Genomic DNA, 20,930 nt, shown 5'->3' on the forward strand with positions numbered 1-20,930 from the left:
TGGATTGAACATTCCCGTCAGGAGGATAGTGGAGTTCTTGCCTTACACCAACATGGTTGAATTGCTTCATCAAGCTACAAGGGCCGAGCGCCAAGTGCGAGAAGACATAGCAAGTGCAAAAACAAAGTCCTTCTTCGCCGCGCGAAATGCAACAACCACCTCCTCAAGCATCAAGAACACAAGTGCTATTGCTCCAAAGGATCCTCCCAAGCAAATGAAGAGTGCCTTCAAGACAACAAGCTTCAAGCCGGATCAATCAACTATGTCCTCCAAAGCTTCCACGGGATCTAGTAACATCACTTGCTTCAAGTGTGGGGCTCAAGGACATAAATCCTTTGAATGCAAGAACACAAGAGTTATGATAACTCGAGATGATGGAGATGTGGAGTATTTGAGTGAAGGAGAATATGAAGCCTTGGTACAAGCCGCAACCAATCTTGAGGATGATGACTTGGAAGACCAAGAGCAAGTCCTATGTGTGCATGATGCAAGTCCATCCCTTGTGGTGACCAAAGTGTTGACAACCCATGCACTACCCAATGAAGATCAAAGGTGCAACATCTTCCAAACAAGAGCCGGAATCAATGGCAAGTCAATAAAGGTTATCATCGATGGAGGGAGTTGCCACAATCTTGCAAGCACCGAACTATGCTCCAAGCTCAACCTCACACTCCGGAAACACCCCCATCCTTACCATGTGCAATGGCTAAGTGAAAATGGAAATGTCAAGATACAACACACCGTCTCCGTATCCTTCAAGATTGGCGCCTATGAAGACACCGTTGATTGTGATGTAGTGCCTATGACGGTATGCCACATGCTACTTGGTCGCCCTTGGCAATATGACAAAAGAGCAAGCCATGATGGCTACACAAATGCCTATATCTTCAAGGTCGGCGACAAGACGTTCATCCTACGCCCAATGACTCCTAGCCAAGTAATTGCGGACAATGCAAAGGCTTTAGCGAGGGCTAAGGAAGCTACCATCACTAGTGAGATGAGTGGTGAGAGAGTGACCCACCACAAAGAAAGTGAGTGCCACAAGCCATATATGAGTGAGATGAAGAGTGTCCTCATAGCTACCAAAAGTGAGATGATAGAATTGCACCACAACCCATCCACCATATTACACTACGTGCTCATTTGCAAGGGGCCATCCTCGGAGACTAACAACTTAACAACACTTCCTTTGTCTTTGTTGTCTCTTTTGAAGGAATTCCAAGATGTCTTCCCCGACGAGCTTCCTCATGGACTACCACCGCTTCAAGGGATTGAGCACCGCATCGAACTCATACCCGGCGCCCCACTACCAAACCGCGCCGCCTACCGCACCAACCCCGAAGACACAAAGGAGATCCAACGTCAAATACAAGACCTCCTCAAAAAAGGGTATGTTCATGAAAGCTTAAGCCCTTGTGCGGTTCCCGTGATTCTTGTGCCTAAACCGGATGAGACGCAACAAATGTGTATGGATTGTCGCCCCATCAATGCCATTACCATTCGATACCGCCATCCCATTCCGCGTTTAGATGACATGCTTGATGAATTGAGCGGTGCCACGATTTTCTCTAAGATAGATTTGCGTAGTGGCTACCATCAAATCCGCATGGCAATAGGTGATGAATGGAAGACGGCATTCAAGACCAAACTTGGTCTCTATGAATGGCTTGTCATGCCATTTGGTCTTTCAAACGCTCCATCTACTTTCATGCGACTCATGAATCACATCTTGCATCCTCTCATTGGCAAGAGTGTGGTTGTCTATTTCGATGATATTCTCATTTATAGCAAAAACCTCGAGGACCATGTGCAACATGTGAGAGAGGTCTTGTGCATCTTGCGTCATGAAAAGCTTTATGCTAACCTCCCCAAGTGCACCTTTGCTCAAAACAAGTTGGTTTTCCTTGGCTTTGTGGTTTCCGCTAATGGGATTGAAGTTGATTCTTCCAAGGTTGAGGCCATCCACAATTGGCCCACTCCTACCAATGTTGGTCAAGTTCGAAGTTTTCATGGACTCGCCAGTTTCTACCGCCGCTTTGTGAAAGATTTTAGCACCATTGCTTGCCCTTTGAATGAGCTTACGAAAAAGAATGTCCCATTTGTGTGGGGCAAGGCACAACAAAAAGCTTTTGATGAGTTGAAGAAGAGACTTACCGAGGCACCACTTCTTGTTCTTCCAAACTTTTCCAAAACTTTTGAGATTGAATGTGATGCGAGTGGACTCGGTATTGGTGGAGTGCTTATGCAAGATGGAAAACCCGTGGCATACTATAGCGAGAAGTTGGATGGCGCACGCCTCAACTATCCTATATATGACAAGGAACTTTACGCTTTGGTTCGTGTTCTTGAAGTTTGGCAACACTATCTTTGGCCAAAAGAGTTTATTATCCACTCCGACCATGAGTCTTTGAAATATTTGAAAAGTTAACACAATTTGAACAAAAGACATGCAAAGTGGGTTGAGTTCATTGAGTCCTTTCCATATGTAATCAAATACAAGAAGGGCAAGGACAATGTTGTGGCGGATGCTCTTTCCCGCAAACTCACCCTCTTACTCACTCGCTTGGATATTAGTGTTTTGGGTCTTGATGAAATCAAAGATTTATATGCTTCCGATGCTTTCTTTGGCCCAATCTTTGCAAAGTGTTCTAGTGAGAAGGGCATCGATGATTTCTATTTGCACCAAGGATTCTTGTTCAAGGGCAACAAACTTTGTATTCCCATGTCTTCGCTTCGCCTTTTGCTCTTACAAGAATCACATGGTGGTGGTCTTATGGGACACTTTGGAAGAGACAAGACATATGCCATGCTCTCCACTCACTATTATTGGCCAAGAATGAAGCGCGATGTGGAGCGCCTTTGCCGCCGGTGCACAACATGCTTACAAGCTAAGTCCATGATACGTCCCCGACGTATCCATAATTTCTGTCGTTCCATGCTTGTTTTATGACAATACTTACATGTTTTGCTTGCACTTTATGATGATTTCATGCATTTTCCGGAACTAACCTATTAACGAGATGCCACAGTGCCAGTTCCTGTTTTCTGCTGTTTTTGGTTCCAGAAAGGCTGTTCGGGCAATATTCTCGGAATTGGACGAAATCAACGCCAAACCTCCTATTTTTCCCGGAAGGCTCCAGAACACCGAAGAAGAGTCGGAGGAGAGCCAGGGGGCCCCACACCATAGGGCCGCGCGGGCCAGACCCTGGCCGCGCCGGCCTAGGGTGAGGCCACCCTGTCGACCCTCCTGCGCCGCCTCTTCGCCTATAAAACCCCTTTCGACCTAAAAACGCAGTACCAATTGACGAAACTCCAGAAAGACTCCAGGGGCGCCGCCGCCATCGCGAAACTCCAATTCGGGGGACAGAAGTCTCTGTCCCGGCACCCTGCCGGGACGGGGAAGTGCCCCGGAAGCCATCTCCATCAACGCCACCGCCTCCACCATGCTCCGTGAGTAGTTCCCCCATGGACTACGGGTTCTGGCAGTAGCTATGTCGGTATACTCTCCCCCATGTACTTCAATACAATGGTCTCATGAGCTACCTTACATGATTGAGATTCATCTGATGTAATCGGTGTTGTGTTTGTTGGGATCCGATGGATGATACATTATGATTAGTCTATCTATAAAGTTTGTGAAGTTATTGTTGCTGCAATCTTGTTATGCTTAATGCTTGTCACTAGGGCCCGAGTGGCATGATCTTAGATTTGAGCTCTATACTTATTGCTTAGATTGTATCTACAAGTTGTATGCACATGTCATTGTCCGGGAACCAAAGGCCCCGAAGTGACGTAAATCGGGACAACCGGAGGGGATGGTAGTGATGTGAGGATCACATGTTTTCACGGTGTGTTAATGCTTTGCTCCGGTACTCTATTAAAAGGAGTACCTTAATATCCAGTAGTTTCCCTTGAGGCCCTGCCACAAGGCTGGTAGGACAAAAGATGTTGTGCAAGTTTCTCATTGCGAGCACGTACGACTATATACGGAAAACATGCCTACATAATTAATAATCTGATGTTCTTTCTTAATGCTTTGATTCCTATCAATTGCCCAACTGTAATTTGTTCACCCAACACTTGTCACTTATTGGAGAGTTACCACTAGTATAGATCGCTGGGAACCCCGGTCCATCTCTCATCATTATATACTCGTTCTATATGTCATTGGAAGTAGTATCAACTATCTTCTGGTGCCATTGCTCTCATATTGCTATTAACTTCTTTGTGTATTCTTTGTTACTCTTGCTCTCATATTATTTGCTACTTTCACATCACCCCTGTTGCTAGTGCTTTTCAGGTGCTTGTTGAATTGACAACTCGGTTGTTAAGGCTTATAAGTATTCTTTACCTCCCCTTGTGTCGAATCAATAAATTTGGGTTATACTACCCTCGAAGACTGCTGCGATCCCCTATACTTGTGGGTCATCAAGACTGTTTTTACGGCGCCGTTCTTAGGAGGCATAGCTCTACTCATAAGTTCACACGGGAGTACACTCTACCTCTCTCTCTGTTTTTAATTTGTTTTATTTTGCTTTGCTTAGTTTACTTTTGCCTAGTTTATTTGTGCTTAGTTTATTTCTGTCTAGTATTAGTTTGCGTAGTTTACTTTTGCTTAGTTTATTTTTGTCTTGTTTTACTTTTCCTATATACCCAAAAATCCATAAAAATTTGAAAAACCGAAAAATTAAAAACTGCTGCTATGGGAGAACCAACAACCTACTTGGAGCTTATGGAATGTTATAATTGTTATAGAGAATCAAGAACTGGTAAAATAATGAGTGCTATGATAGAAAAATTGAATACAATTGCTAGAATCTTGCTTAGACGCCATGATATAAACTGTTGCTCTCAACAGGATACTAAACATCTTAAATTTCAATGTGGCTTTAGTGAGGAATTTTTTATTAAGAACTATAATCGGAATTGCTATATTCATTATGGGTTCGAAGAGGTAGAACAATTTGTCTTATTTATGGGAGCCTCCGAGATAGAATCCTTCATGGTTGAGAATTATGAAACTTGTGCTATTTGTAAGGACCTTAAAGATTATGTCTCTACTATCCTTAATTCTTGCATAGAATGCTACAGTAGGAATCCTTATATCCTTGATTATAAAGAGAGACACATTAATGCACAAGAATGCACTCACAATTTGCAGGAATCGGTGGAAGAAGAAACTGATGAACCTGAAAGCTCATTGGATGAAAAAGAGGAGGAAATTGATGAAATTGAAAGCTCATTGGATGAAAAGGAAGAGGAGAGCGACGAACAAAAGGAGGAAGAATGGATTAGCTACCCATGCCAACCTTCTAATGAGAGTAACTCTTTATCTCTTACATTATTTGATTGTCCTCCATGCTTACCGGAAGAGGTTGAATGTTATGTTCCTGTGGATTCTCTTGAAATATTCCATATGAGTAAAACTTGTGAGAATAATTATGCTACTGTTCTTTATGATAATCCATGCTACTTTGATAAATCTTATGATAATGCTTTGTTTGAGCCTGATGTCGAAATGCATGGTACAACAGAATTTTGATTGGCAAATGTTTATGATAAAGCTCTAGATGATGGTCCTATGTTACTTGATAATATTAATTGTACTACTAATGAAAATGGGATTGGAGAAGTATTGACTTATTCTATGAGTCCCATATCTCTTGAGATTGATCAACTACCTTGTTATATTATTAATAAAAGTAAGTTTGAAAGTTTTAATTCCACTATTCTTGAACTTGATGAAAATTATGTGTTTGGAAATCATGAAAAGTATGCTGCATGTGATAGTTATATTGTTGAGTTTGTTCATGAAGCTACTGAAAATTATTATGAGAGAGGAAAATATGGTAGTAGAAATTTTCATGGTACTAATACACCTCTCTATATGCTGAAATTGTTGAAGTTACACTTGTTCTATCTTCTTATGCTTGTCACTTTGTTCTTCATGAATTTATTTGTGTACAAGATTCCTTTGCATAGGAAGCATGTTAGACTTAAATGTGTTTTGGATTTGCCTCTTGATGCTCTCTTTTGCTTCAAATACTATTTCTTGCGAGTGCATCATTAAAACTGCTGAGCCCATCTTAATGGCTATAAAGAAAGCAACTTTTTGGGAGATAACCCATGTGTTATTTTGCTACAGTACTTTATTTTATATTTGTGTCTTGGAAGTTGTTTACTACTGTAGCAACCTCTCCTTATCTTAATTTTGTGTTTTGTTGTGCCAAGTGAAGCCTCTAATCGAAGGTTGATACTAGATTTGGATTTCTGCGTAGAAATAGATTTCTATCTGTCACGAATCTGGGCTGTTTTCTCTGTAGGAAAATCATAAAAATATGCCAATTTACGTGCGTGTTCATCAGATATGTACGCAACTTTCATTAGTTTTGAGTTTTTTGATTTGAGCAACAGAAGTATTTTATTAAAATTCGTCTTTACTGGCAGTTCTGTTTTGGCAGATTCTGTCTCTGTTTTTTGCATTGTCTCTTGTGGACTTTAAGCGAGCTTTTCTAGACATAGAGAGCTGTAGCTAATGTTTTATTGAGTTCTTGCAATGTGCCACTACAGGACCAAGGTGGATTCAAATTTTTTGAGTACTAACCCCTCTAATGAAGTTTATGAGAAGTTTGTTGTGAAGGAAGTTTTCAAGGGTCAAGAGAGGAGGATGATATATGATCAAAAAGAGTGAAAAGTCTAAGCTTGGGGATGCCCCCGTGGTTCATCCCTGCATATTTCAAGAAGATTCAAGCGTCTAAGCTTGGGGATGCCCAAGGCATCCCCTTCTTCATCAACTTATCAGGTTCCTCCCCTGAAACTATATTTTTATTCAGTCACATCATATGTGCTTTACTTGGAGCGTCTGTGTGTTTATTTTTCGTTTTGTTTATGTTTGAATAAGATCGGATCCTAGCAATCCTTGTTTGGGAGAGAGACACGCTCCGCTTTTTCATATGAACACTTGTTCTTCGTTTTACTTTTAATGTTCAATGATAAAAGTTGGAAGCTACAATACTTATCTTTATTTGGTTGGAAGCAGAAAATGCCTCATATGTCTTGGATAATTTGATACTTGGCAATTGTTTTGAGCTCTCAAGTAGATCATAAGTTTTTGCATGTAGTTTAAACCTATTAGTGGAGAACTACCGTAATGCTTGTTAAAATTGGTTTGCATAATTGATCTCTCTTAAGGTCTAGATATTTTCTGGTAAAAGTGTTTGAGAAACAAGGAAGACAGTGTAGAGTATTATAATGCTTGCAATATGTTCTTATGTAAGTTTTGCTGTACCGGTTCATACTTGTGTTTGCTTCAAACAACCTTGCTAGCCTAAACCGTGTATCGAGAGGGAATACTTCTCATGCATCCAAAATACTTGAGCCAACCACTATGCCATTTGTGTCCACCATACCTACCTACTATGTGGTATTTCCTGCCATTCCAAAGTAAATTGCTTGAGTGCTACCTTTAAACAATTCAAAATGCTTCTAAATTTGTGTTAATGTTTTATAGCTCATGAGGAAGTATGTGGTGTTCAGCTTTCAACCTTGTCATTTACTTTTGACGGACTCTCCTATGGACTAGTGGCACATCAGCTTATCCAATAATTTTGCAAAAAGAGCTGGCAATGGGATTCCCAGTCCCGAATTAATTAACTTAAATAGACACTCCTCCATGGTATGTGATTGTTGGAAGGCACCCGAAGGATTCGGTTAGCCATGGCTTGTGTAAGCAAAGGTTGGGGGGAGTGTCATCATCATAATAAAACTAAAATAAAAAGGCACTCCTTCATGGTATGAGATTGTTGGCAGGCACCCGAGGATTCGGTTAGCCATGGTTTGTGAAAGAAAGGTTGGAAGGAGTGCCGCATAAACATAAAAATAATTCATGGGAGCCGCTCTTGGAAGTCCGGTTGGCGAGGTAGTTAGAGTGCCCACTACCATTCGTTGACAACAACAAACACCTCTCAAAACTTTACTTTTATGCTCTCTTTATGTTTTCAAAACCAAAGCTCTAGCACAAATATAGCAATCGATGCTTTCCTCTTTGAAGGGCCATTCTTTTACTTTATGTTGAGTCAGTATACCTACTTCCTTCCATCTTAGAAGCAAACACTTGTGTCAACTGTGCATTGATTCTTACATACTTGCATATTTGCATTCATCATATTACTTTATGTTGACAATGTCCATGAGATATGCATGTTGAAAGTTGAAAGCAATCGCTGAAACTTATATCTTCCTTTGTGTTGCTTCGATGCCTTTACTTTGAATTTATTGCTTTATGAGTTAACTCTTGTGCAAGACTTTTGATGCTTGTCTTGAAAGTACTCTCCATGAAAAGTTTTGCTAAATGTTATCTACTTGTTAGCAACTATAGATCATTGCCTTGAGTCACTTCATTCATTTCATATGCTTTGTAATAGTATGATCAAGGTTATGTAAGTAGCATGTCACTACAGAAATTATTCTTTTTATCGTTTACCGCTGGGACGAGCAGGAACTAAGCTTGGGGATGCTGATACGTCCCCGACGTATCCATAATTTCTGTCGTTCCATGCTTGTTTTATGACAATACTTACATGTTTTGCTTGCACTTTATGATGATTTCATGCATTTTCCGGAACTAACCTATTAACGAGATGCCACAGTGCCACTGTTTTCTGCTGTTTTTGGTTCCAGAAAGGCTGTTCGGGCAATATTCTCGGAATTGGACGAAATCAACGCCAAACCTCCTATTTTTCCCGGAAGGCTCCAGAACACCGAAGAAGAGTCGGAGGAGAGCCAGGGGGGCCCCACACCATAGGGCCGCGCGGGCCAGACCCTGGCCGCGCCGGCCTAGGGTGAGGCCACCCTGTCGACCCTCCTGCGCCGCCTCTTCGCCTATAAAACCCCTTTCGACCTAAAAACGCAGTACCAATTGACGAAACTCCAGAAAGACTCCAGGGGCGCCGCCGCCATCGCGAAACTCCAATTCGGGGGACAGAAGTCTCTGTCCCGGCACCCTGCCGGGACGGGGAAGTGCCCCGGAAGCCATCTCCATCGACGCCACCGCCTCCATCATGCTCCGTGAGTAGTTCCCCCATGGACTACGGGTTCTGGCAGTAGCTATGTCGGTATACTCTCCCCCATGTACTTCAATACAATGGTCTCATGAGCTGCCTTACATGATTGAGATTCATCTGATGTAATCGGTGTTGTGTTTGTTGGGATCCGATGGATGATACATTATGATTAGTCTATCTATAAAGTTTGTGAAGTTATTGTTGCTGCAATCTTGTTATGCTTAATGCTTGTCACTAGGGCCCGAGTGGCATGATCTTAGATTTGAGCTCTATACTTATTGCTTAGATTGTATCTACAAGTTGTATGCACATGTCACTGTCCGGAACCAAAGGCCCCGAAGTGACAGAAATCGGGACAACCGGAGGGGATGGTAGTGATGTGAGGATCACATGTTTTCACGGTGTGTTAATGCTTTGCTCCGGTACTCTATTAAAAGGAGTACCTTAATATCCAGTAGTTTCCCTTGAGGCCCGGCTGCCACCGGCTGGTAGGACAAAAGATGTTGTGCAAGTTTCTCATTGCGAGCACGTACGACTATATATGGAAAACATGCCTACATAATTAATAATCTGATGTTCTTTCTTAATGCTTTGATTCCTATCAATTGCCCAACTGTAATTTGTTCACCCAACACTTGTCACTTATTGGAGAGTTACCACTAGTATAGATCGCTGGGAACCCCGGTCCATCTCTCATCATTATATACTCGTTCTATATGTCATTGGAAGTAGTATCAACTATCTTCTGGTGCCATTGCTCTCATATTGCTATTATCGCTTTGTATTCTTGTTACTCTTTGCTCTCATATTACTGCTACTTTCACATCACCCCTGTTGCTAGTGCTTTTCCAGGTGCAGCTGAATTGACAACTCAGTTGTTAAGGCTTATAAGTATTCTTTACCTCCCCTTGTGTCGAATTAATAAATTTGGGTTATACTACCTGATACGTCTCCGACGTATCGATAATTTCTTATGTTCCATGCCACATTATTGATGTTATCTACATGTTTTATGCACACTTTATGTCATATTCGTGCATTTTCTGGAACTAACCTATTAACAAGATGCCGAAGTGCCGATTCTTGTTTTCTGCTGTTTTTGGTTTCAGAAATCCTAGTAACGAAATATTCTCGGAATTGGATGAAATCAACGCCCAGGGTCCTATTTTGCCACGAAGCTTCCAGAAGTCCGAAGAGGAGACGAAGTTGGGCCACGAGGGGGCCACACCCTAGGGCGGCGCGGCCCTCCCCTTGGCCGCGCGGCCCTGTGGTGTGGGGCCCTCGTGCCGCCTCTTGACCTGCCCTTCCGCCTACTTAAAGCCTCCGTTGCGAAACCCCCAGTACCGAGAGCCACGATACGGAAAACCTTCCAGAGACACCGCCGCCGCCGATCCCATCTCGGGGGATCCAGGAGATCGCCTCCGGCACCCTGCCGGAGAGGGGAATCATCTCCCGGAGGACTCTACGCCGCCATGGTCGCCTCCGGAGTGATGTGTGAGTAGTCTACCCCTGGACTATGGGTCCATAGCAGTAGCTAGATGGTTGTCTTCTCCCCATTGTGCTTCATTGTCGGATCTTGTGAGCTGCCTAACATGATCAAGATCATCTATCTGTAATTCTATATGTTGCGTTTGTTGGGATCCGATGAATAGAGAATACTTGTTATGTTGATTATCAAAGTTATGTCTATGTGTTGTTTATGATCTTGCATGCTCTCCGTTACTAGTAGATGCTCTGGCCAAGTAGATGCTTGTAACTCCAAGAGGGAGTATTTATGCTCGATAGTGGGTTCATGCCTACATTGACACACAGGACGATGTGAGAAAGTTCTAAGGTTGTGTTGTCTTTGTTGCCACTAGGGATAAAACATTGATGCTATGTCTAAGGATGTAGTTGTTGATTACATTACGCACCATACTTAATGCAATTGTCTCGTTGCTTTGCAACTTAATACCGGAGGGTTCGGATGATAACCTGAAGGTGGACTTTTTAGGCATAGATGCATGCTGGATGGCGGTCTATGTACTTTGTCGTAATGCCCAATTAAATCTCACTATACTCATCATAATATGTATGTGCATGGTCATGCCCTCTTTATTTGTCAATTGCCCAACTGTAATTTGTTCACCCAACATGCTGTTTGTTTTATGGGAGAGACACCTCTAGTGAACTGTGGACCCCGGTCCAATTCTCTATACTGAAATACAATCTACTGCAATACTTGTTCTACTGTTTTCTGCAAACAATCATCTTCCACACAATACGGTTAATCCTTTGTTACAGCAAGCCGGTGAGATTGACAACCTCACTGTTTCGTTGGGGCAAAGTACTTTGGTTGTGTTGTGCAGGTTCCACGTTGGCGCCGGAATCCCTGGTGTTGCGCCGCACTACATCCCGCCGCCATCAACCTTCAACGTGCTTCTTGGCTCCTCCTGGTTCGATAAACCTTGGTTTCTTTCTGAGGGAAAACTTGCTGCTGTGCGCATCATACCTTCCTCTTGGGGTTCCCAACGAACGTGTGAGTTACACGCCATCACTACCCTCGAAGACTGCTGCGATCCCCTATACTTGTGGGTCATCAGTCCACTTCCAACCCTTATGGTCTTTACACCCCATTGCCTATTCCTTATGCACCGTGGACCGATATTAGCATGGATTTCGTTCTAGGCTTGCCTCGCACTAAGCATGGTCATGATTCCATATTTGTGGTAGTGGATAGATTCTCTAAGATGGCTCATTTCATACCTTGCCACAAGAGCGACGATGCTTCACACATTGCTTCATTGTTTTTCAGGGAAATTGTCCGCCTACATGGAGTACCGCAAAGCATTGTGTCGGATCGAGACGTCAAGTTCATGAGTTATCTTTGGAAGTCGCTCATGACAAAGTTTGGAGTGAAGCTCTTGTTTTCATCATCATCGCACCCACAAACGGACGGCCAAACGAAAGTAGTCAATCGAAGCCTCTCCACCCTCCTACGCATCCTCGTGAAGAAGAACTTGAAGTCATGGGAGGAGTGCCTTCCTCACGCGGAGTTCGCCTACAACCGCGCCAAGCACAAGACTACATAAAGGAGCCCCTTCATGGTCGTCTATGGCTTCGAACCTTACACGGCACTCGACATACTTCCGCTACCCCTTCACGAGCGGATCAACATGGACTTCGACAAGCGCACCACCGCCGTCAAGAAACTACATGAAGACACAAGAGCGACCATACAAGAACATGTGCATCGTCAAGCAAACCGCATCAACGCCAAGAAGAAGGCAAGAATATTCCAAGAAGGAGACCTCGTTTGGATCCACCTCCGGAAGGAAAGGTTTCCTCATGAGCGCAACTCCAAGCTCAAGCCAAGAGGAGATGGTCCCTTCAAGGTCCTCAAACGCATCAACGACAACGCCTACGTCATCGACATCCCGACATCCAAGTACTTGGTGAGCAACACATTCAATGTGTCCGACCTCTCGCCATACCATGAAGATGAAGAGACGTTAGAGTCGAGGACGACTCTTTCCCAAGGGGGGGAGATGATGTAGCCCCGCTCACCGACGACGCTACACCAAGACCAACAAGTCCCCCAAGTGGACCGATGACACGGGCTCGAGTCAAAGCGCTACATGATAAGGTGAACTCAATCCTCACTACCCTTGATCTCGATACCCCATTGGATGGCTTGCTACCTCATGCAAGTGCTCTATGTATCATCAGGTACCAAGCTCACCAAGGAACTGAAGAAGAAGAAGAAGGATCGCCATCAAATGGAGAAGGTCGCCCAGGGCCGGCACTGCCGCCACCATCAGGCCGGCACTGCCGCCCAGAGCACCCCGGCACGGCCGGCCGGATCAGCCCGGCACTGCCAGCCGAAGCACCGATCGCTGCCGGAGCACCGGATCGCCGCTGAAGCACCGCAAACCGCCGGCCTCCCCGACGCCCATTACATCTGGACCACCCATTTAAATCCTGTGGCTGTGTACTTTTCATAAATGACTAAGTTACCCCTCCTCAGATCTGGGCTCTATATATAGGGCACCCCCAGCCACGAATTAGGGTTAGAGATGAACTAAGAAGAAACTTGAGCTTTGCTCTTACCCATGTGGGAAACCCTAGATCTATGATCTTGTATCCACCCGGGCTCCTTATCGACGTATGATGATCTCTTTGGTGACTTCTACCGTTTGTTGATCTTTTGCTTGCACTTCTACCTTTTGGTCTTTTGCTTGCACTTCTATCAACCTTCCGGTCTTTTCACCCTTCTAGATCTCGCGCGTTTCGATTTGTCGATCTCTTTGCGGGACTTCTACCGGAAGGTCTTTTCTCGCAACCTCTATCGAGTAGGTGTATCGGGCCTACGAGGGAAAACCGGTTTGTGTGCGTGTGTGTGTTGTATCCCCACGAATTCCCCGCCGCGTTCGTCGTGTTCATCGTGTTCATCCACCTCCCCCACGAGATCCACCCAAATCCGTGAAGATCGGGCACATCCCGGGGCTTAGCCCTTATCAATAAGAAATTATCGATACGTCGGAGACGTATCACACATCTGCAGCAACAGTATTAGATGATGGCAAGGATGGGGCTACAGGACTTACATCAGCAGATCGAGCGGAGTTGAGGTTGGAGGTGGCACCAGGGACCATCTCCGAACGATGTGCCCATCGATCTCGAGCACGCAGATCATCATCTTTGCGAGATCTCTCGGCAAGGGCACGCTCGCGCGCTACCCTCTCCGAAATACGGGTTGCTTCACGTTGGCGCTCTTCATCAAGGCGCCTGCGCTCATCCAGCCTTCTGCGCTCCTCAAATCGGAGTCGCTCTTGATCTGCATGTCGCCGCTCCTCTTCACGACGTCGATTCTCGTCTTCGCGGCGCCATTCTTCATCACGGCGGCGCTCATCTTCCCAGCGGCGCTGCTCATCTCTTCGGTCGGCATCAGATCCAGCCTTTGGCCGGTAGCCGAAGTAATTGCTTCTCCTTGGAGGAGATCTGCGCGGGCCTCCAAATCTCCGATCCATCCGCGGCAGGGCGGCGATCTGAGCAAACGATCTACTGTCGCCGGTGGTAGTCCCAGACCAGCGACGGGGAGGAGGTGGTTGAGGGAGAGCAGATCTGGGGGATGTAGGCGATGCGACGAAAACCACCGCTCCAGTGCCAAATGAGTTAGGGTTTACCCTGACCCTCTCCGCATCACATGCTAAAAGCGGGGCTCGATGAACAGTATTGGGCTGTGGCCCAGCAGAAGGCGCCATTGGGGAGGTTGGGGGAGCTCCAGATCCATGTCGCAACGAGATCCACTCACATCTGCGACTAATGGCCGAGTGAGAACGTTGGGCTCGACCCAAAAAAATTCGGTCCAACCCACATCCAATACTTGGGCCGAACAAGATTTGAAATCCTCCGATCTCCCGCGCTGTTCCACTCGAAAGAACAGAAACATTGTGATCAGATTCGGCGATGAAATTACGATTCAAATCGTAAAAACGCGAAATCGAGGAGTCCCAAATCGCAATCCCAGGAGTACGAACGATGAAACCATCCCGAACAAATCGGAGAATCACTGCGCGCTCAAATAGCGGCCGCGATTCACTGAAGACGGGAAGAGTTTGCCGCGGAAGGTGTAGATCGAGGGAAGTGGTCTCCAGCGGCGCTAGGTTGCAGGGCGGCGGAGCGAGATTGCTTGCGGGCGGAGCTAGATTGCTTGCAGACGGAGCTAGGTTGCTTGGTGGCGACGCCATCCTTCCCTCCCAAGAATGGCAGCACTAAATTACCTTTAGGAAATAAAAAATAACTATACTATATCGAAAACACGAAATCAACGAGGCAAAGACTAGTTAGGTTTCTCATTTGCAATGTTCTAACCATGTTTCAAACTATAGTTTGTGTAATATTTCTATCTATAGTTAAATAAAAAAGGAAAAAAATCAGGTAAAAATGTTATGCGTTGATCACCCCAGACATAAACAGATGCGCGATTAAAAGTGATCAATTTTTTGTATGCGGGCTAAGGCAACGGATGCCGATCACATTGGATTTGCTGATTTGCGTTGGCCGTTGAAGATGACATTTTTGTTTTGTTTGCGGAACGCCGTTGAAGATGACTTTAGACTACTCATAGTGGGAGTAACTTAGGTAGTAACATAGAACTACATGCAATGCCAACTAAGCATTTTGATGACATGGCATGTTATTAATTGAGGAAAGAGAGCATTGTGGTAACTAGCTATGTTACCATAACATCACATTTCCCAAAACTAGATGAGTCTACAACCTAATTAATATGACTTTACATGACACCACACATATGTTACTACCCACTATGCTCCCACTCCTCAAGACTGAAAAGAGTTGGTTTGGCCCACTCCCCACTATCGATGGATTGACATGTACTGAGCACAGGGGCCCACTGTCATCGCCAATGGCCGTCCAAAATTTGGCGACCGAACACCGCGCGCAGTCCCGCCACTCCCTCACACGAAAAGCACACCTCCCGCTCCCCGCTCCGCCAGGTCACCGATCCGCGCGACCCCGCGCCCCCGAATCCCAACCATCCATCCGCATCCAACGGCTGCAACCCGGCGTCACGCGGATCGCCCCGGCAAGCTCGACCACAGTCCTCCCTCCTATAAAAGCCCACCCCCACCCAGCTCAACCCACCACATCTCCTCATCCCTGCCACCACAGCAACCACAAAAAAAACGCCACCAATCCCCTCCGACTCCGAGACCTCCGGCGATGTCTGGGCGCGGCAAGGGCGGCAAGGGGCTCGGCAAGGGCGGCGCCAAGCGACACAGGAAAGTTCTGCGTGACAACATCCAGGGAATCACCAAGCCAGCCATCCGCCGTCTGGCTCGCCGTGGTGGAGTCAAGCGAATCTCTGGTCTCATCTACGAGGAGACCCGTGGTGTGCTGAAAGTGTTCCTGGAGAACGTCATCCGTGATGCAGTTACCTACACTGAGCACGCGCGCCGCAAGACCGTCACCGCCATGGACGTCGTCTACGCGCTCAAGCGCCAGGGACGCACCCTCTACGGCTTCGGCGGCTAGGCCACCCAGGCTTCGCCACCAGGCCGTCTGGATTAGCTAGGTGTTTTAATTGAGGGATTGGTCGTCGGATCTCTGTTTCTGCTGTAGTATCTGCCTGCCTGTTGTTGTCGCGTGTCCTAGGGATGAACCGTCGTGTTGGATCCCTTCCAAGTATGTAATCACTGCAAATCTCTTGCAGAGCTAATGTTATTTGGTTCAGATCTAACATCCCCAATCTTATTTCTTACGATTCATTCCCGTCATTTGCTTTTGTTTTGATGCATGTTGTTATGTTATCCGAGGGCATGGTTCAACTCAACTGCACATGTTCTTGCTTTGGGATCTTTTACTGAAAAAAATCATGGGATAAAAAATTGCCACGAAGAACAACTAGCTGAAATCAAGGTGCTACAGTAAGCTTGAAGCACCTGCCACCTGTTACCTGTTATTAAGAGAGAGAATTAATTGTACCAAGGTGTACAAGGAATACATCTGTGTTTACATCACAGAAGACAAGCCCAGAGAGAGGGCTCGAGGAAAACGAAAACCACTGTCAGCAGTTAGCACATTGTTCACTAGGTTTCATTGACTCGTTTAAGATCAGGCGTATCTCTGTTTTACCCGGTGATGAGAGAAGAGGCACATAATTAAGAACCTCAGTTCGAACCAAACCCAAGTGCAGTATCAGTTCTTGAGTCAGTTTCAGACAAAAGCAGAATACAGCCGTTAATTTGGTACCAGACCCAACAGGTTTTCAGATCCAAACAGTAGAAATATATAAATACCCTGGATACAGGGGCACCAACCGATTATCAAACTTTTTGTGTGGACATACCTCTATGGATCTTGTTCGCAGCAATATGTTACGGAGTACAAGTTATTTCGAGTTTGACCCATCTTTGCTACATTTTCAGTCCTGTTCAGAATCTTTTTTTAAAGCAGTCCTGTTCAGAATCTGTATGCACATGTTTACATGAAAAGAATGTCGGCACTCTCTAGATATATTCTGGGTGCAGATTTTTCTGGAGCACTAAAATTTTGATCTAATATCATTTCAAAAGATGGTTATGCTAAACAGAGAATTAGGCCATTGTACAAGACTTAACTGCCTCGCCGACTTGATATAGGCCGAGCAGCAGGCAACTGATAATTATGTCTTGTTTGGTGTTTAACTTCCATAGAGATTAAGGATTTACGAGTCCACTTCCTCCTGAAGTAACTAGAGAAACAATCTCCATATAATTATGTGTATTTGCATAATTAAATAAACGGTTTTGCTAGAAATCAGGCGCCTGATTTTTATTAAATCTCAGTCGATTCTAGCTGTAAGATTTGTGCTTTGTTTTGTCATTTGTCTCTAATCGCTAAAGATGTTCACCCGTCCGAGCGGAGGCACCTGTGGGCCGTTTTTTCAGTCTCGCTGCCATTCTGTGCATGGCTTTGCACGTATATATGGGCTTCCGTTCATTTTTTTCCTGACACAGAGTTAGGCCCTTTTGTACACGTGTGGGCTGTTCCTTTTGGGTTATGCTGTATATGGTTTTTGCTGTTTAAGGGGAGCAAAGTCTGCAAGGAATTATCAGGTTTACCAGTTTTATTTTTATTTTCTTCTGATTTCATTTCTCCCATTTCCCCTACAACCTTCACGTGTCCTACTTTGTCTCCACATTTTTTTGCTTGTGTTAATCAATGCACATCTTCAGGTGTTTTTTATAGAAATAGTCCGATACTGATAATTTTTCAGTTGCATGTCGGTTGCAACTTAGATTTTTCAGTTGCATACAAGTTGTAATTAAGATTTTGATAATTTCACATGGATTGCAACTGAGATTTTTTTAGTTGCACGTCGGTTGCAACTGAGATTTCTCTAATTGCATATGGGTTGCAACTGAGATCTTTTCAGTATCATGTCGGTTGCAGCCGAGATTTCTCTAGTTACATATGGGTTGCAACTGATTTTTTTTAGTTACATGTTAGTTGGAAATAAGAATTTTCCAGTTGCATATGCGTAGCAACTCAAAATTTTCCAATTGAATATCGGTTGTGACTGAGATTTGTCCAGTTGCATATAGGTTGCAATTGAATTTTTATCAATTCCATATCGGTGCAACTGCGATTTTTCTAGTTGCATTGCAACTGGAATTTTTCTAATTACACATGGGTTGCAACTATGACTTTTCTAATTGCATATAGATTGCAACTGATAATAAGTGTCTTCTAAATTTTATAAGGCTGACCACAAGGAATGGACGGACCATCTCATTCACACTCGTTGGAGAGTAGAACGCCCAGATTGTTCGGCCCATATAAAAGCTAGTGGCAGTGGCCCAACACGAGAAAGGAAGCCATGGATAAATAACACGACGCCGAACGGACCAACCTCTAAAAATACGAATAGAATGTCAACGTCACATAGAGAACGATCGCTCGTCGACTGAGATTTAGTTACGTCTCAGTCGACTCAGCCTTAGGCGCCCCCTTAAATAAAACCGTATGTTTCGGCAATACAATTATTTCCGACCTCTGTTTAGTGCATGATAGAAATTGGAATAGTTTTTCACCTTTTACTTTAAATTGAAATCCCGTCGTATTCCTTATATCAAGGTGTAGGTACTCGGGGTGCAAGCCAACTAGGCAAGCACATAGGCTGTTTTATTCTTTTATAGGTTTTCTCCTTATTTAAGAATATATTTTTCCTTATTTCTCACATGATTTCTATTGGCGGCTGGCATTGTATTCTAGATTTATAAGCTTGGCATGATGGATATAAATGATTTGCTTGTCCGCTTCCTCCTGCTACCAACTTGGTTGTAAACATTTTCTAACTACCTGAAGTAATTAGGCAAGTAATCTCCATTTTATTATCTTTATTTGCAAAATTAAATAAAATTATATGTTTCCGTGATACAATTAATTCGGTTATGTATGTTTAGCACAGGATAGAAATTGGAATGATTTTTCACCATTTACTTTAAATTGAAGTCCTGTCGTGTTCATTACATTTTTTTTTCTTTTCGAAATGGGGGCTGACCCCGGCCTCTGCATCAATCGATGCACGCAGCCCTTTTTTATTACCCAGATAACATAATCCTTAGTTTTACAATTCACGAATCACAAAGCGTGTACACAAAAACTAGCCAATGGAAAATAAGAGAGACTCGCTTATACATCTGAAAGTCGTTTAACAGACGCCTTGACCATCCTGGTTGTATATAGCCCGTGCCACCGCATCCAGCCGGCGGCATCCAGCATGCATAGGCTCGCGTTGCGTCTCCGGCAGTAAAAGCGACCATTCGTGGATCCAGTGTGAGACCATACGGGTAACCTGTAAATTTTTTGAGTTCGTACTCTTGTTAAAGACAATATCATTGCGGCAGTTCCATATAGCCCACATAAGCGCGCAAAACCTAATTCTAATTCTGAACTTGGACACTTTGTCAACTCCATTTAACCAATTTCCAAACATATTTGTAACATTTGTTGGAGGAACAATATTGAAAGTAAACTGAATAACTCTCCAAATAAGTTTAGCGAAGGGACAATCAAAGAACAGATGATTGATTGATTCCGATGAATCACAGAACATTACATCAAGTTGTAGTTACTCAGGTGCAAGTCAACTAGCCAAGCACATTGATGGCTGGCATTCTATTCTAAATTCATAAGCTTGGTATAAGCGGACATAATCAGTTGTATAAGTAGTGTACCAGATGGAAACACCAAATGGAGGACGATCTCCAGGAAGCCCTTTGTTTCAAAAAAAAAAAAAATCAAAAATAATACTAGATATGTGAAGTTTTTCTTTTTAAACTCCATATGTAGTACGTGCAGAATCTTAATGCGAAATATTACGTGTTCTAGGCTACAGAATATAACCATTGCTTCAAATTGAAATGGGGCAAGACCTTCGAGTTCCCGATTCTAGCTTCAATTTCATTTGAACTTGGCCCTTTTCAATTGACATAGCCGACCTGTGGACTTCTGCAGTGTTGACAGTTATTCCGATTGACATAGCTAAAGTTAGTTGCGTAGATACATGGGAACAAACTATAGTGTAAAACTCTAGATTGAAACCACTAAAGACATCATCTCAGAAAACAAGAAGGCGTATGTTATTGATAACTGGGCAAACGTCAGACCAAGTCAGGCGGCCCGACCAAGGTTTGGGTTGGGCCTAAAAATCGTACTAGGAAATTCAGGCCTACCCAGCCTATGCTCTTTGGGCTATGCTTTGGGCAAATATTGAGGCCCAAGCCCGGCCCGATCACCGGGCTTGTGGTCAGGCCCATACCCAGATCTAGTTGTGGATATTGAAAAAGTGTGGATTTAGATGCACGTTCTTAAAACTTCAAAATGGTAAGATTTATAAAATGTACATGGAGAATAGTAAATATCTATACTAGGTTTGAACATATACTCGAAAAACTATATAGTTTGTATACTACGTATTTACTTCATAAATAGTATATAGCAAAATATAGGTGAATTTAGATGTATCTAGACACTCTTTAGTATATAGATACATTTAAATTTCGATAAATCCCCGACATCCTTAGCGAGTGGCTAATACGCCTTAGAGCATCACTAGTAGTGCCCTTAAACTGGTCAAATCCTCAAAATAACTGCTTTTTGAGGGTTGAGGCCGAAACGAGGCACGGACTAGTGCAGGTCCAGAGGCAAAACTGAAGGGCCCTTCAATCTGGTCAACGCGCGCTCGCGGGACTAAAATTTCCCTAGCCTCCCCTTCCTCCTCCTCTGGTCGACAAGCCCGCTGCCGCCACCCCGATTCGTCCTCCGCCGAGCTCGCCCCGCCGCCCGACTCGCCGCTGGCCCTCGCTGCCTCGCCCTCCG

The 20,930-nt window shown here is 44.2% G+C and overlaps 1 protein-coding gene across 1 annotated transcript; it reads left to right on the forward strand.

Annotated features, from left to right (window-relative positions):
• Positions 1-15,708: 15,708 nt before the first annotated feature.
• On the forward strand, positions 15,709-16,305 carry LOC127295441 (histone H4). The gene has a single exon (XM_051325397.2). It carries the CDS (start codon positions 15,789-15,791, stop codon positions 16,098-16,100), a length of 312 nt encoding a protein of 103 aa, XP_051181357.2. The 5' UTR covers positions 15,709-15,788; the 3' UTR covers positions 16,101-16,305.
• The last annotated feature ends 4,625 nt before the right edge of the window (positions 16,306-20,930 follow it).

The sequence above is a fragment of the Lolium perenne genome, chromosome 4 (assembly GCF_019359855.2).
Source record: "Lolium perenne isolate Kyuss_39 chromosome 4, Kyuss_2.0, whole genome shotgun sequence".
Classification (NCBI taxonomy): domain Eukaryota; kingdom Viridiplantae; phylum Streptophyta; class Magnoliopsida; order Poales; family Poaceae; genus Lolium; species Lolium perenne.